The sequence below is a fragment of the Cydia strobilella genome, chromosome 7, assembly GCF_947568885.1.
Source record: "Cydia strobilella chromosome 7, ilCydStro3.1, whole genome shotgun sequence".
In the NCBI taxonomy this organism is placed as follows: Eukaryota; Metazoa; Arthropoda; class Insecta; order Lepidoptera; family Tortricidae; genus Cydia; species Cydia strobilella.
In genome coordinates, this window is record NC_086047.1 from 16,654,393 (window position 1) to 16,672,149 (window position 17,757).

At 36.7% G+C, this 17,757-nt stretch overlaps 1 protein-coding gene across 1 annotated transcript in view; it reads left to right on the forward strand.

The window, feature by feature from the left end:
• Positions 1–821: 821 nt before the first annotated feature.
• LOC134742859 (ionotropic receptor 40a) overlaps positions 822–17,757 on the forward strand; it is a 46,758-nt gene continuing 29,822 nt past the window's right edge. The window contains exons 1-6 of the mRNA XM_063676045.1: positions 822–1,094; positions 3,079–3,172; positions 3,707–3,802; positions 4,989–5,125; positions 15,515–15,674; positions 17,448–17,554. Coding sequence (XP_063532115.1) covers positions 910–1,094; positions 3,079–3,172; positions 3,707–3,802; positions 4,989–5,125; positions 15,515–15,674; positions 17,448–17,554 — 779 coding nt within the window. The 5' untranslated portion in view covers positions 822–909. The remainder of the gene's footprint in view (positions 1,095–3,078; positions 3,173–3,706; positions 3,803–4,988; positions 5,126–15,514; positions 15,675–17,447; positions 17,555–17,757) is intronic.

The window sequence follows — 17,757 nt, forward strand, 5'->3', positions numbered from 1 at the left end:
CACTTTCTTCTTTATTAAGAAAAATATTACTTTTTTAATAACAAAACTTCCGTGAGACACAGACATATTAAACGACGTTTTCGACTTAAAATACGTGAGTGACCCGTTTAAAATATAAGCATATGTTTAAAATATTACTTATAAGTATTTTGTTTTATAACACTTTAAACTTTCACGTTTTGAACACATAATTATTTACACGAATCGAACGTCGAAACGAAACGGAACGTCGGAATTAAAAGTGAAAATAATGAAATTAAATCTCGATAGACCCGTTCGTGTAATTAAATAAGTATTTTGTTTTGTTTCTGTTTACGAATATAAATATTTTTATTGAAGTAAAACTTCTTTAGGCGCGACTAGAGAGTAACTCAGATTTTTTTCTGACGGAAGTAACGCTCTGTAGTGACACACGCGCACACACACACGTCAAAGTGCCAACATAGCGATAAACGTCATCGTCAAAGAAGTTTTACTTCAATAAAATTGCGCGTAAGGATTACACGCACACACTTTTTTCTATGGTATTTTTTACTTATTTAAGTAATATGTATATATGTTAATATGTATTCTTATAACACTTTGTTGGCAAACAAGCCTTCAGTCCGTCTGATAATAAGCGATTACTGTATCCGACGGTAGCTTAAGCTAGAAATATAACATTGTTGATGGTCCTATAAAATTTGCTATGTTTAAATAGGTACCTATATATTTTGCTTAACAAAATTAATCAATTTTCGTTTAATATAAGCACAATTTTGAACTTCTAGTCAATTAATTACTTAATAACAACATAATTGCTAAAATCTAGACAAAAGCGTTGTTAAGCAAAAACTCAACAAAATCCAAAAATAACTCCAATCATTCGGCTCTAAAACTTTCCCCGTTAATTCTCGGAAACGGCCGAAAATGAATCGCGCATTCGTCTTCTTCCTAACTTTCTGTTCGGGGCACTGTTTCTTCGACATACGAGATATAATGTCGGGCACTATGAACCGACTCCCCGGGGAATTCGCAGCGGCCATTAAGGACATCGCGGAGGGTCTGCCCGCGAAAACGGTGGCCGTTGTCCGGGGGAACTCGACGAATTTAAGGTAAATAACAAAACTTCCATGAGACACAGACATATTAAACATATTAATAACGGGTCACTCACATATTTTAAGTCGAAAAACGCTCGACATGTTTCACTCCGTACCGAGTAGCATCATCGGGAGCTTGCGTTGACGGTGACGGACCGGCGCAGACTGCGGGCCGCAGCCCTCCGCGCCCGATGACTCGGCGCGGGCGGCGAGAAACTACCCTCGTTTACGGCATTATTGTCAAATGATGGGTTGCACACAACACTCACTACGTCATTCGCTAATGGTTCCTCCACACTGTTCACCGACGTAGTACCCAAAACAGTTTTCCAGCTCGGAGGCACTGACCAACCACAATCACGGTTAAAATTCGGATGACGACTAATTTCGATAAAACCCCGACTTCGACTCGACTCGGGGTTTTTCGACTTAAAATACGTGAGTGACCCGTTATTAATATGTTTAAGGTAAATAATTGGGTTGTGATCATTTTGCTGTGGGTTTTGTTTGTATTTAGAAGCTATTATTTAACTTGCTGTACTAAGGATACGCTAAACGGTCCGGGTCCGGGCCGAGACTACCGACACTTCGTTTTCTATGACGGGTAATCGGTGATCACAAATTAAATTTCTATAAAAAACTAAAGTGTCAGACGCCTCGTTCCGGACCCGGGCCTTTCGAGTCGGAGTATATGTACATAATATATAATTATACAGGAGCCGAAAAATTGTATAGACACATTGTGAGTTCATTGATATGTCCGTCAGATTTGTCTGGCAAAGTTGTGTCTGGTGGGCAAAACTTCTATTGGCTCTATATTTTTTTTATAACAATTAATAGCAACGGAAAATTCTACTGCCGTTAAATGGTACAACGCTGCAACTCAAGTTACAGCGTTTTAAGTAACCTTGGATCAAATGATTCCTTTTATGTTCTTCTACCGTCCCCTTTTTTCATATTTTTGATATCTCCTTTAATTAAGTCTGTAGAAAACTGTCAAAACGCGGCAACTATAGTCTGAGCATACCAAAACATTATACAAGAGTCAACGCGTTTTTATTTCAAATCCATGATGATATATTGATGACATTAGGTAAAGCAGCAGAATGCTGTAAGTGCTACTGGCAGCGTTCTGCCTGCAATATAATGTTATTACATTAAGAGCATAGAATACACCAAAACGAGGCAAGTGACTGAAAAAATTATGGTAACATTAAATTTAAAAGTGGAAAAATTACTGCCTTGGGTGAGACTTGAACTCACAAGGCAGAGAAATGCAGAATGAAGGCAGTAATTTTTCCACTTTTAAATTTATTCTAAGCTTAATAGCATCGATCGCAGACGTTTCTGCTTGTTAAAAATTAATTTATGGTAACATTGTTTATTTAAATTTAAAATAAAAATATACAATTATGTATTAAATTTAGATTTTTTAAATTAAATAACCTTTTTAAGAATTACACTTACAGTGTTTCCTCTTTTCAATGAATCAGTTTATGAGTTATAACTTAATAGCCATAACATTGCAACTAGGAAATAATTGTGGCAAAATGATGTAACTATGGAGTCACAGCATTTTGGTAAGACGTTTTCCTGGTTATTTTTTGTAGGATCCTATTGACAAATCACTTTATAGCTAATAATTTAGTAAATACACTGTTATAAAATTTTCATTATAAACGGCTATATAAAATGCACTATTAGGTATGTATTGAGTAAATTTCAACATGTTACAAAGGCCGAAATGTTAAACCTTTAAACGCGTTTTTCTCAAAACTATGTTTTCGACTTGCAGCGTTCTACCATTTGACGGCAGAGTAACAAACATAGATATAAGTATGTTTCGTAAATGTCCTTGCCAAGTTTCATTACCTAATTATTAAAGCATGTCGTTTAAAATGAAAGCGTAAGTTTCAAAATTGACTTAGAAAACGTAACCATGGCAACGACTTTAGGAACAAGTCCCGTCCAAATAAATACATTTTTAATGTTATAGTGCCGAAGATATGTACGAACTTTTCTGCTTGCTGAGCGCGCACTCGGTACAAGTTATCAACTTAGACATGAAGACGAAGGCGAACAAAGAAAAGGTAATAGATTTAATTAATCATTAAGAGATAGAAATGTCCTTTTTTAGAGTTCCGTAGTCAACTGGGTAGGTACCCTTATAGTTTCGCCATGTCCGTCTGTCTGTCTGTCCGTCCGCAGTTTTGCTCCGTGATTTCTAGCCCTAGAAAGCTGTAATTTGGCCAGGATATATAAATTAGTCACGCCGACAAAGTAAGGACGATTTTTTTTCACTTCAACCCTTTAAAGTGGGGTATCGTTGGATAGGTATTTCAAAACTAATAGGGTGTTCTGATAAAAATAATATTTTCGGAAATAATCGCTCCGAACAAAAAAAACCTGTGTACCTAATCCCTCTAACTTTTGAATTAAGCATATCCTGACTTGCTCTCTCGCGGTTTTTTTAAGGTTCCATATACAAAGGGCGACAACCAGGCCTTCACTACGTTTGTTTTAGGGTCACTACCGCATAGACAAGTCGTCAGACTCAACTTGTTTTCTTGTACTCGTATAAATAACAAATGACTATTATACTCATAATATACTATTCTTTACAGTATTACGCTTTCGTAAGAGAAGCTCTGGATGTCTCTGACGAAAGAACGAGTCTCATACTCTGTGAGCCATATGAATGCGAAGCAATTCTATCAGAGGTTTGTATTCACGTACGGGTGACAAGAACCTAGTCGCCAATATACAATAGAAGTTACGCTCTCGTTATAAAAAAACATTTATTTTAGACTAAAAGGTTCATTTATACATGGTTAGTAAACATTAAAATCTTATTACTAGTGTTAGTAACACAAAAAGATACATAACGGAAACTAAAAACTAAACGACGAATGACGAACAATTTTAAAACGACATTCTAAAGTAATATGAAATTTATCTGGTATTTATAGTCTGTCTGGTATTACACCCATGACATGTAAAATTTGTAATTTTATGAATAATGGAATCCCACAAAAATGTTGCCAAGAGGAAACCATAAGGCTCGCACTGTCAAAAAGTTATCAGATCTCTTGTAGAGCCAAGCTTCTAACTCTACAAGCCCTAACTTCACAAACTCTACACCTTAGTCTAAATATGCGGCTTGGCCGTTTCGCTACCATCACAGGGGCTATAGGTGAAAAATTTATTCACTATTCATTATTTTTAAATATAAAATAGTTCTTCGCTTTAGCGAAATGTTCGATACAATAAAATTTATAATAATAAATAAAATAACAGCTAAATTGTGTTCATGTTCGGATATTTTTAAGGCCTTTATATAAAAGAAAAAATAAAAAAAAATTAAGTTATTGTTAAAGCGAAATTAAATATTTTCAAATGAATGTAAACAAGCTTTTCGAGTAATCGAATTGAATTTGAAGTCGGTTAAAAGAGACAGTGGTAATGTTCCAAAAACTATGAATAACATTAGCTTCGTTCGCATAAAATTTGAAAGTAGGTCACCACCCTACGTAGACTGTATCATAAATTATTAATATTGTTTTCAAGAAACAGGTGCTTATAGTTATTTTGGTAACGCAGGGTTTATCTAATTTATACCAATTTATTCCTTTTTCATGAAATTGTATTGAAAATATTAAAACGGGTCACTCATACATTTTTGAATCGAAGATTGCTCGACATATTTCGCTCCATAACGAGAAGCTTCAACGGGAGCACGCGTTGCCAGACGACGCAGACTGCGACCTCCTCTTCTCAATTGTAAAGCTCCGTTTATGGAGCGAAACATGTCGAGCATTCTTCGACTTAAAAATATAATACAATACAATGAGATGTGGGATGGGTGGAAATCAAACATTGGCTAATTTATTTTGTTGTATTGTCTAGTTGACGGAACACAACCTGATCCACCGCACGATTCTGTACCTGTTCTACTGGTCGTACGGGCCCGTCAGCGAGCGGTTCCTGCTCACCCTCTCCGAAGCTATGAGGGTAGCTGTCATCACCAACCCACGGCCCGGTGTGTGAGTACATTCATGTTGTTGTGCTAGTTGACGGAACAACCTGATCCACCGCACGATCCTGTACCTGTTCTAATGGTCGTAGGGGCCCATCAGCGAGCGGTTCCTGCTCACCCTCTCCGAAGCTATGAGGGAGCTGTCGTCACCAACCCTCGGCCCGGTGTGTGAGTACATTCATGTTGTTGTGTTATTTCACGAAACAACCTGATCCACCGCACGACCCTGTGCCTGTTCTACTGGTCGTACGGGCCCATCAGCAAACGATTCCTGCTTACCCTCTCCGAAGCTCTGAGGTAGCTGTCGTCACCATCCCTCGGCCCGGTGTGTGAGTCCATTTGTTTTAAGATAGGCATTAATAGAAAAACCAGCCAAAAGCATGTCGGGCCATGCTCAGTGTACGGTTCCGTAGTTACCCTTCCGTTACAATAGGCTAAACTGGAGCTATTAGTATGGAAGATTGTAAACAAAGGGATAAAATGATGCTTTGTGCCTTTCACCCGAGTTAAATAATCTACTTTTCATATCGAATAGGTACGAGGAAACCAAAAAGACAAGGCAAATTTGCATAGTCAGTAAGGCTATATAGCTTTATAGTTTATGATGGATCATTATTTTTAGTATGTGGGTATTTTTGCACTTTGTAGCTTTTCCTCAGTCACCCGTTGACCACGAACGCAGCGCTGTAAAGGGTTCGAAACGACGGGATGTATTATAAATTCAATATACGCGATGTAATCCGTTTTCATAGTTTTATTTCATGAGTAACTATCGCGGTAACCGAAGACAATATTAAGTATTTTTTATCTTACATTTTAATTCATTTACATGAATATTGCCAAATAACTTTAAAAACACATTTAATGTCGTAATAACATACTGTTCCTGTGGCTGTACGTCGTTTTATTATGATTGGGAGATTTTTTGCGATATCATGTTCGCTATAGTTTTCATTTAATGTCTTTCTAAAGATCTATTTCTACGATTTTTTTCATAACTTTTGGACCCATGGTTCCAAAGTTAGAGGAGGGGGACACGATTTTTTTTCTATCGGAGCGATTATTTCCAAAAATATTTACTTTGTTTTTTTGTTGTACAACTTTGTCGGATTTATTGATTTATATAACCATGCCAAATTGCAGTTTTCTAACACTAGACGGACGGACGGAGCCCTAAAAAGGAAAAGTGGTACTATAATGTATAAGTAGTATGTAAAAAAAATATGTTGCGCTGCAATACTGCTCCAGTAATGCTACCGACTGCATTCTGCAGAAAACGTCATATTTAACATTGATGTCTCAATAAAATGACCAATAGAATTATTAATAGTAATGCTGCTGGTGCAGTCTTCAGAGTTCGAATAGTAGTACCTTTAATGTACTTATTACAATAAAATACTTTACTCATCACAGTAACCTCTACATATATAGCCAAATCAACATCTATATATAATAAACGTAAAAGTCCTGACTGACTGACTAACTCACTTAAATCAATGCCCAGCCCAAACCGTTGGACCTAGATAGCTGAATTTTTCACAATAGGTAGCTTTTATGACGTTAGTATCAACTAAGAAGGGGTTTTTCAAAATTCATCCCCTAAGCTGGTGAAAAAGGGGTTGAAAGTTTGTATGGAGATCATAATTTTTTTTTAGTGCGGGACTTGAAACTTCGTATAAAGGCTTATTATTGAAATACAAGAAAAGTGATTTCAGAGTATTTAAAAATTCATCCCCTAAATGGGTTAAAAAAGGGTTGAAAGTTTGAATCCATTACAAATACTTTGAAACTTCCTAGAAAGGCATAATAGCCGATTACAAAAAAAAGTAATATTGACGTTTTGGAAATTCAACCCCTAAGGGGGGTAAAAAGGGGATGAAAGTTTGTCTTGGGATTCAAAGTTTATAATGTCGGGAACAATTTTTTTCAGATCTTGAAACTTCGTAGTTTGTGAAAGACAAATTTCATGCGTTGTATAATTTTTAACAAATGATTAACCGTCCCTACTGACATCTTATTCTGCATAATGTTCTATATTATGCTCATGTAGAATATATAACCACCAACATACAAATCCACGCGTACGAAGTCGCGGGCAACAGCTAGTAATAATATAAAGCCAAAACATTTTTCCGTCGCCGCAGCGAAACCAAACATGGGTGATACGATCAAACTATTCGGGACGGCAATAATTCATTTACCTCCCTCGGGAACAAAATAGATGCCGTCCAATTACTACTAATTAGTAAATAATAAATGAATGGAGTATATAATAGGTAATCTTCCCAATTAATATTAAATATATCACTTGGGACTACGATTATACCCTGTTTACTTTTAAGCTCATTGTTTTTTTTTTTTTTTTTTTCATAATTCGATGGAAATTTCTAAAAGACATTTAAAGAAGAACTTGTTTAATTAATAATTAGGATAAGAGGTAGCTGACGGGGCGCAGCAAGGTCTTATTGTCAACTTTCGTGTATACACACATTCGTATGTACACGGTTCCTGTTTAATTAAAAGTAATATTGGGTAGAAACGCTCAAGATATTATGATCTAACAACCATTTGATACATTATCAATATATTTCTTCTAATTAAGCAGGAACCTTGTTGAGATAACTATAGAACTTGGTACACATTTAGATGTCAATTATTAAAATGTTTGAGATAACTTCGAAGAAGGAGTATTTTGAAAATAATATAAATGAAGGAGTGTCTTTTCAATAGGGAGTGTTTATCTTCTCAGAACCATACAGAAATAAGCCCCTTTGAAAGACACTCCTCTATTATACTAGAAGAATTTTCTGCTATAACGACGGTTAGCAAGATCTCCCCTAACAGCATTTATACGTCATTATGACGTCGCTGACGTCACTGCTACCTGGGTCTTAGTAAGCGTTGCAGTAACGTAAGTGTTGCCAAAGTATGAAGTACATCAGGTTGTGGTATAAGAGGTCTTCAAAACTACCCCGTCCCCGAAGTTATGCGTATTCACCTTATGTCAGCGAATGAACTTGGCTCAATTTCACATTTGTATGGATAATATATTATTTTTTACGCAAACAAATTCGCGATCGCGAGCAAATGCTAATACCTATTAGTAGTGGGTCCTAGTCTCGCGAGAGCTTTTAGGGTTCCGTACCCAAAGGGTAAAAACGGGACCGTATTACTAAGACTCCGCTGTCCGTTTGTCCGTCTGTTCCTCTGTCCGTCTGTCTGTCACCAGGCTGTATCTTATGAACCGTGATAGACAGTTGAAATTTTCTGTTGCTGCTATAACAACAAATACTAATAAGTATGGAACCCTCGGTGGGCGAGTCCGACTCGCACTTGGCCGGTTTTTTTTTTAATTTAAAATTGGTACTTATACAATTATGTCAGTTTATATCTCAAGAGCTTTGCGAAAACTGAATAAACATTTTAACAGCCTCAGTCTTTGATCGAAATCCAATTATTTCATCTCCGGTTGCTCTCTCAATTCATCAATTATGAAGCAAAATAAAATATTTACTGTTCGATAATTCAAAGAGATCCTTGATTTTCCCCATTTTCCGGGGAGACGCCAAACAACGCCCGATTGTCGGCCGCTCCTTTCTTAAAATTACATTATGTCCAGAGTTCAATAAGTCGGAATCGAAACAGTGGAAGATGTCTCACTAGCTCTCTCAATGTTTTTCGTTACTAGAAATTACAATACATAAAAATTAGAGCTACACAAAACCTACTCGCTTTATTTTCTTTGTAGACATATGTAGATGGGCGTTTTCTAAAATAAATATTAAAAACCTGATTCTGACAGATCGTGGTGATTTTAGGTTCTTTCAACTCAGAATCACTAGCTAGCGTACCTATTAAATTGATAAAAAATGTCACGTACGCACATACATGAAAAAAAAAACACTAAAACGTGACGTAATGGAATGGACATTTTGGGACATATTTTTTAATGGTGGAATGGAGAATGCTGTCGATTCTGAGTAGAATGAGCCCAAGAATGACTTGAAATAATCAGGTTTTCAATATTTATTTTAGAAAACGCCCAGATATAATAATATTATGTACGGGGGTTCGCCTCGAAGATCGTCTACATCAGCCATATTCGGGCGCACGAGCGCCGTGCTAACTGTAACAGTTAGCTCCTAGTTACTAGGAGTCGAAGTGGTCGCCATGGTCGAAATCGGCCGGAAGGATCATCATCATCATGTAACGTATTTACGTCACACATTTGCATTTGCGTTACACATTTGTGTTGTGCATGCCAAGTTTCATGTAATTTAAGCATGCCGTTTTAAAATGAACGCGTAACTTCGATTGTATGGAAGCTGCTTTTTGGCGGCGGATTTGTGTGGTTCTAAATACTTCATATTTATTGTCTTCGGTTACCGCGATAGTTACTCATGAAATAAAACTATGAAAACGGATTATATCGCGTATATTGAATTTATAATACATCCCGACGTTTCGAACTCTTTACAGCGTTCGTGGTCAACGGGTGACCACTTCATATTTACTTGTTTTGTAGAAACATTCGTCAATACTCTTCCATATTAGTGCGACAGAGATACATTCGCGTTTCGTTCGCTACGGCGCAAACGATTGGTATTTTGGCTAGGCCTCTAGATAAGAAGCGCTATACTAATAGCAAAGATAGATATAACTCCGTAATAGATGAATACAGTCTAAGGAAAAAACGTGCCTCGAAAATCAAGAAAATTTAATTCTCGTTCAGAGGGCGCTACTAGTTTTGGCCTACAGTCGTATAGATGGCGTTGACGGTTTCGTTTGTTATTTAACAATTTTAACGCATATCAGTGAAAGAACATGGATCAAAATCATAAAAATAATTAATGCAAATAAAAAAAAATTATTAATCTATATTTAAATACAAAACAATCTATATTTATTATTATTATTATTATTATTATTAAATACATTCTATCGTATTTTTATAAATCTTCATTTTTAGTTTTAAAGTGTGTCGACAGATGGCAGTGAATTTACTAGGGTTACAAAATTTACTATGACAGTACCGCTCTAGTATAAGTTACTCTATGCTAATAGCGATTCTCATTAAAATTGCGATACAATGGCTGTGACATACGGACGGACTAGACGAAACTATAAAGATTAGTTATTGCTATTAAGTATTTCTAGAAAATACATTTTCTGAATCGAACCGCTAAAGAAACATAATACTTATTAATTTTATTGATGGATGCGTTGACTTCAAAGTTCTTACTTTCAATATTCATCCAGTGATCAATCTTTATATACTTTCGTCTTTCACGAAGTTGCACAGAATACAAGCCTAGCGGCCACGTACTTAGTAATTTGATTGGCCGTCCGGTTAGGACTTCGAAACATGTTTTATGAGTGCCAAGGAAAATACGACTTATTGGGTTGAAAGTTTTTTTCAATATTGATGTCGTGGGTTATTGGATTTCGTGATTGCTTGGGGCCAGACAGGCTTAATTTTTGAGTGCCTAGTAAAACTTCGTCAAATAGAAATGACAAGCTTTTAGTTTTACGTTGTTTAAATATTTCGTCATTATTAAGTACGAAAGCTCTTGTCAAAAACAAGATATTAGGTAGGTACCTACTTATATTTTAATCACTTTTTGAGGTCGTTTCTCGTTTGTTAAATATTCAACGTAATCAGGTAGGTTGAAAGGTTGTATATTTCAGGTTAAATAGTTTGTACAACAAAAACATATAGGTACGACATGCTTTTAGGGTTCTATAAATTATATTCTGGCAAATATTTTTAGGCGGTTCGCTGTGCAAGATGTTATTGCAGATGATTATGATAGTTTTATTGTTTTCAATCCATTTCCCATTAATTTGATTAGCATAAATCAATTTATGTAAATTTAAAGGATGCCGGCAGACCACATAATGATCATTACCGTAAAACGGGGTGGCTTTCAAATGCAGGGGCGACTTTGTAATTTTAGTTTTTAAGCCAAAATATATTTTTATGCGAGATTGTTTACAGTAGGTAAACATCAATTGTTACGAATCGTTCGAAAATATACTCACTTTCGATCCTGTATTCGTAAGGATAAATAGCGAATAGTTGTATTAAAAATTAACTTCACAGTTTTATATTATATAATTTATTTTAACGCCTCAATATGTTCACATAATTAATTTAATTCATATTGCATGTTTTTTAACTAAAACATTCAATGATATTATAATTTAAGTCTCAATGTTCTGATTTTAATATGGCAATTTTGTATTCAAGACTTTGACAGTTAGGGCTTTCAAAAACTCACCATTCATTCTCTCGATTCCTAACGACAATTTCACTTTGCCACTTTTGTACTTCTTCGTAGTTTAGAAAGTAAACCAGCATTTAAAACTACAGTCCACTCTTATTTCACCACCTAAACAACACCTGAGACCAGCGAAGATTTTACATGGTCCTTACGAAGCCTCTGAATTGCGAGAAGGCAAGATTGTGGCATCGAGTCGAGCTCCACCTATTCAACGGACCTTCTCCAGTGAAGCCGTGAGTCATCCAGGTTGGCGCAGGGCACATCCAGCTACGTGCAAGTTCCAGAGCTGACACTCATCGAGTCCCAGCAGTCAGGATCGACGAGTGAACAAAGCCGCGACGGACACACGGAGCGTCCCATTGCAGCGGGAATCCAGCCGTAACCACCAGACAGTTACGGAATCCAGCCCATCCAGCACCAACCAGACCAGTCCAGGAGCATCCAGTGGGGATCAACATCAACCAACATTCAGATTCAGATCCAGAAGCAGTCAGCACAGAAAGAAGAAGCACGAGAAAGTGAGATCGTTCTATTTCCTTTCAATCCACATTTCCTTTGTTTTGTAGCTGCACCATCAATACATTTCAACCATATCCATATAAGTAATTCATATTCATTACTTTTCCATCTAGTGCAGAAAGTAAATTCATTGATTTCATTGCCATCATTTGATCAGTAGCAAGTAGATATTCACTAGATCACTAGTATTCATTAGCGGCATTTATAACTGTAGGCAAACATAACCTCTTAGCACATTTCGTAGTAATAAATAAGATTTCATTTCACAATTACACTTTTAACTTGATACCTAACTGTTAATTAATCACAATATTCATTAATTCATCAATATACTATCCTTTTTTCGATTTAAACATCACAATCGCACGTGAACACGTTATTCAGTCAATTTTTATAGCGAACTGCAGTGTGCCGGGAGCTCGTAAACAAGGTAATTAAACCATTGCATAATTTTATTGCACCTCAGATCTATAGTGCATAAAAGTTAAGCGCCTGAGAATTTCGCATAGCAAATTTTATTAAAGACAATTTATTTCATTTCAAATTAATTTTGAGTAGGGTCATACTTAGTTTATCTTAGTTCACAATGTCTTCGGAACAAGATTTAAAGAAACTTTATTACAAGCGTGGGGTTATTAAAGGCAAACTTAATGCTTTTCAGAAGTTTGTTTCAAATGTAGCAGCCGAGCCGCAATTAAGTGATTTGCAGGTTGCCGAGTTACAGTTAAGATTTGACAATACAGTGCCTATATACGATGAATTTGATGCATTACAGACAGACATCGATATTTCGTTTGCGTCTGCAAGCGGAGGGGATATCGGAGAGGAGCGGGCTCTTTTCGAAAATACCTACTTCGCGAGCATGTCGTCTGCGCAAGTGCTGATTCAAAAGCATTCGAGGCGTTATTCTCCCGGTAATGAGTCGGAGGTAAGCGCTACTAATATCGTTGTCAAGGCACACAATTCAGACTTCATCAATTTACCTAAAATCAATTCACATAAAATACGGTCAGATTCAAATATTGACATCCCGAGTTCGTGGGAGTCAGATTCAATTCAATCACAACAAAGCGTTTGTGAGGAGCAGTCTTTAAAAACTGATCCTGATGATTATTTCAAATATTCAATGCAGTTGAAGGAGTCGCCTGAGGTTCTAGGGGACTCATGTCAACGTGCTTCGGCTACGTCTCTTTCAATGGAGCGTCGCTTAGAAAGCAATCCAGATAGGGGATTCATCGTTAATTTGCCAGAAATGGCAGAACAATCCCTTGTTATCAATCAAGAACCTGAGAACACATTCACAAGATTAATACTTTCTACACGGTCACCTCCGCTTCTCGGTGATGGCAATCTCATTTGTGTGGGGGGAAGACTGAGCAACTGTAGCTACGATTACGACATCAAACATCCAGTGTTGCTCAGTTCAATATTCAAGTTACATTACAGCACGTTCTTGCATGCTGATCCAGTCAAGATATCCAACCAAAACGGTAACAGTTGTGAGTTTGTGTGTCTTGCAACGGAAGTAGTTCAAGCAGTGCACCTCGAACTCGATTCACATTTAAATGAACAAGCATACAATACAGACTTGCGCCGGCTCATTGCGCGCTGGAATGAACCTCAGACAATGTCTGATAATGCATCGACGTCATCGGAAGTCACTAAAGGCATCAAGTGTTCATTCATACCATCTTCACACATTACATACGAAGGGATATCTGCTCTTCTGATTCAAATTAGGGCAATTTCAATCTTAAGGCCGCTGACTTCAATGTCAGATGAGTCAAATAGCTTCAGTCCCTTAATTCCTTCCCACTTCCTTATAGGGCGATCCACAATTTTCATACCTCATGCACAGATTGCTAACTCCAGGACTTCGCCAAATCGACGTTCGTGGCACTATTCAACAGGAGAACTCCAGGAAGGCGTTCTGGTTGTCGTGCAGGACAAAACTGCCTCCTCTTCTCTTCTGGCAGCTCGGTCGAGTCATCCGAGGCATTCATGGCAGCGACGGCGTCGCAAGCGGAGCAAGGATTTATAGACAAAGAGAGGGGACTATCCGATGGGCCTTCAAAAACATTCGCCCTCTCCCTGTCGACACATAGTTGAAGCTCTCACGCTTCAAAGCCGGGAGCATGTTACGAATCGTTCGAAAATATACTCACTTTCGATCCTGTATTCGTAAGGATAAATAGCGAATAGTTGTATTAAAAATTAACTTCACAGTTTTATATTATATAATTTATTTTAACGTCTCAATATGTTCACATAATTAATTTAATTCATATTGCATGTTTTTTAACTAAAACATTCAATGATATTATAATTTAAGTCTCAATGTTCTGATTTTAATATGGCAATTTTGTATTCAAAACTTTGACAGTTAGGGCTTTCAAAAACTCACCATTCATTCTCTCGATTCCTAACGACAATTTCACTTTGCCACTTTTGTACTTCTTCGTAGTTTAGAAAGTAAACCAGCATTTAAAACTACAGTCCACTCTTATTTCACCACCTAAACAACACCTGAGACCAGCGAAGATTTTACATCAATATATAGTAATCTAACTAGTTACACGAACTGTTTCAGTAGATAATGAATAATGGTAATTTTATGGCCGTTTCAAAACTATCAAAGTACCTCACCTCCAATTTTCCTAAAGCCGCCCCGTTTTACCGTACTTTATAATTATTACAACAATAGCATTGTATAACTGTTAATGTTAAAGTTATATAAAACGGTACGGAAAACCGACGACATATCATTATGCCAAATAAATCATTATGGTCATTTTAGGTCAAACTAAAGTATATGCCTATTAACTACGCACCGACAGGACAGATGGTCCACTTAAGACTGCAGCAGCATCAAATATATAAAACTATTTAATTGTGATATTTATTTAGATGCGATGTTGACGCGAGCGATGCCACTGTCAGTTTTGAAATTGTGCGCCCGCGTCAACTGCAGCAATAGCTAGCCATACACGCACGGATTTGCCCGTCGGATCTGCCTGAAAGATGTGTCAGGCGGACACATCCGTCAATGTGTGGCGAGTAATAGACACAGATTTGTCCGCCGGATGCCCGTCCGCTGCCCATCTGTGTCTATTTTACACATTGACGGATTTGTCCGCCAGACACATCTTTCAGGCAGATCCAACGGGCAAATCCGTGCGTGTATGGCTAGCTAGTAACATTGCTACTTCAGTCGCCAACCCAATGAGTGCCAACATGTTACTAATTAGGTTAGCTTAGTAGTTATATATGGTACCTAAACTACGGAGAAGGTCTCTCATGAGCGAGATAGTTCTCACGCTAGCCCAATGCGGATTCTTGACTACAATTTTCAAATACACCTTTGAATTTCTTCGCAAATGTATGTGCAGGTTACCTCACGATGTTTTCCTTCACCAAAAAGCTAGTGGAATATCAAATGCTATTCTTTACAAGTACCAAAAAACTCATTGGTCTCATCGAGCCCGGATTTGAACCCGCTTCGTCGTATCCACTCGGCCACTACCGCTTTTTTTGCTTCCGTGCGTAAACATAAAAAATCTAAAATCAAATATCCGTTGTGAATTTTTCCACAGATTCCGTATTTACTACAACCAGGCTACGCCCCACAAAATCCACCATCTCTCTCTAGTCAACTGGTGGTCAGGGACATTGTATAAGTCACCAGTGCTGCCGCCGGCTGACAAGGTGTACCAGGACTTTAAGGGGAGAGTGTTCAGAGTGCCAGTGTTACACGTAAGTTGCATCCACTGATCCTCTTATATTATTCATTCATTCATTTATTTACTGCAATCCATGGTACATATAGGTGTTATAATAATTTTAATTGTAACAGCATGAACCCTGAATAGGGTATAGCAAGAAAATCTTAACAACTAAATACTTAAAATACTTTACAAAACTTAACATAACATAGATTTGATTAATTTCTAAATTCTTCTTCTTAATTTTGGCGTGCGGCTATTAATTTGGCGCACGATGGGGTAACTTTGCGCCCCTAAGTAAACATAGGTAGGAGCAAAGAAACAATCGGTATCTTTTGCTACTTTTTCATTATTGATCCTTATGTTTTATTATATAAATGAATATATTCCATAACGTTGATTTAGGTACTAATAATATTATGTTAGATAAGATCTTGTTCTTAATGTCAGTTCATCTGAATGAATTTTATAAAGAAAAGTTTTAGATTTCTCGTGGCAAAGTGGACATTATGGAACATATTTTAACATAATTTGATGTTTATCAATCATAGCTCATTTCTTTACACATGTATCAAAATCTGTTATCACCTTCCGAATTCTCTGAAAAACTTACAAAATTATTCCAAAATAAGTTAATAATCTTCCTTATTAATAAGTGCTGTTTTATAGTGTGAAAGACTACTTTAACGAAAAATATGAATAAAATTATCTTATAAGGAATATGTAATAAAATTTTTAAATGTTTAAAATTGTTTAGTTAGTAGTTTTAAGTTAACTGTACCTATAGTATAAGTTTATGTTGCTGTGTCCTTACTATACAGGGCGTCACTTAAACTAACCCAATAATATATACCATTTTTATAACAGTAGGCCGAGCACATGATTGACGCGACAGTATCTCGCCGCGAGATAGACTACCCGTCTTTTACTAACTGTATGAATTAAAGGGGGACGGGTAGTCTATGTCGCGGCGAGATACTCTCGCGCCAATCATGTGCTAGCCCGGCTGGTTTGTGACATGCAAAAAATTATTCTATATTCTATTCTATTCTATTCTATTCTATCATCATTGCTTTATATGTAGATTTTTTAAATTTCGTTTGGATTCAAAATAAATATTACTAATGATGTACTAAATGTAGGTACATTTTATAGTTTATAAACTATTACCGCGGCACGGTAATAGTTTGTCCCTTCTAAGTCGGAGTTAGGTTAGACGGACTTATATTATACAGGACAAAATCCGGGCATGCATGATATGGTAAATCTTTTAAATTAATGGGCATTATCTAGGAGCACTTTTTTTAAATAATTTGTGGTTATCAAACTACATGGTAGTTTTTTTTTCGGTTTTTCACTTATATTTTGATGGCTTTGCGCCTTAGCGGCATGATTACTTACACAAAACGAAAGCTGATTAAATTTGCAACGAGTACAAGTTTTATTTTGTCAAGTTTTTCGATATCGTGAATAGTTATCGAGATATCCTCTCTTGAAAATTTATTTGGGGCTCTCAATTTTATCTTGATATCTACATCAGTGAAGTTACTAGGCCGTGTTTGGTATCGTTTTTGTATAAATCGGGAGTGCCAAATTCATTTATGGTATCACATGTACGAAACAGGCTAAAGTTTTATTTATTTCATTTTTTCCCTCTCAAGTGTCATGAAAAACATTGTGTGAGCCACGGCCGCTACAAGAATTAAAAACTCCTGGTAATTAATTCCCATCTTCAGCTTCGGGCTACAATTCACACTCGTTCGTGAACAATGCACTATCCTGAATTAGAATCACATTTTCGCAGGCCCCACCCTGGCACTTCGTGAAGTACAACAACGATTCGACCGTCAACGTCACCGGGGGACGAGACGATAAGCTACTTTCTCTGCTCGCCAAGAAACTAAACTTTCGGTAAATAATCGTCTTACCAGTTGCAGTCCATCCATCTTCGTTTTTCCTTTGTTTAAAAAGAAATGGACATATTTATCTATTACGAAAAAAAACATTTCGAATATCTACATACACTGCCATGTGTACTGCCAAATTTTTGAAGACAAAAGTCGTGGGCTGCTACAGTGAGTGTTTATTAACATGGTCCTTTTTGAGACTTTTTT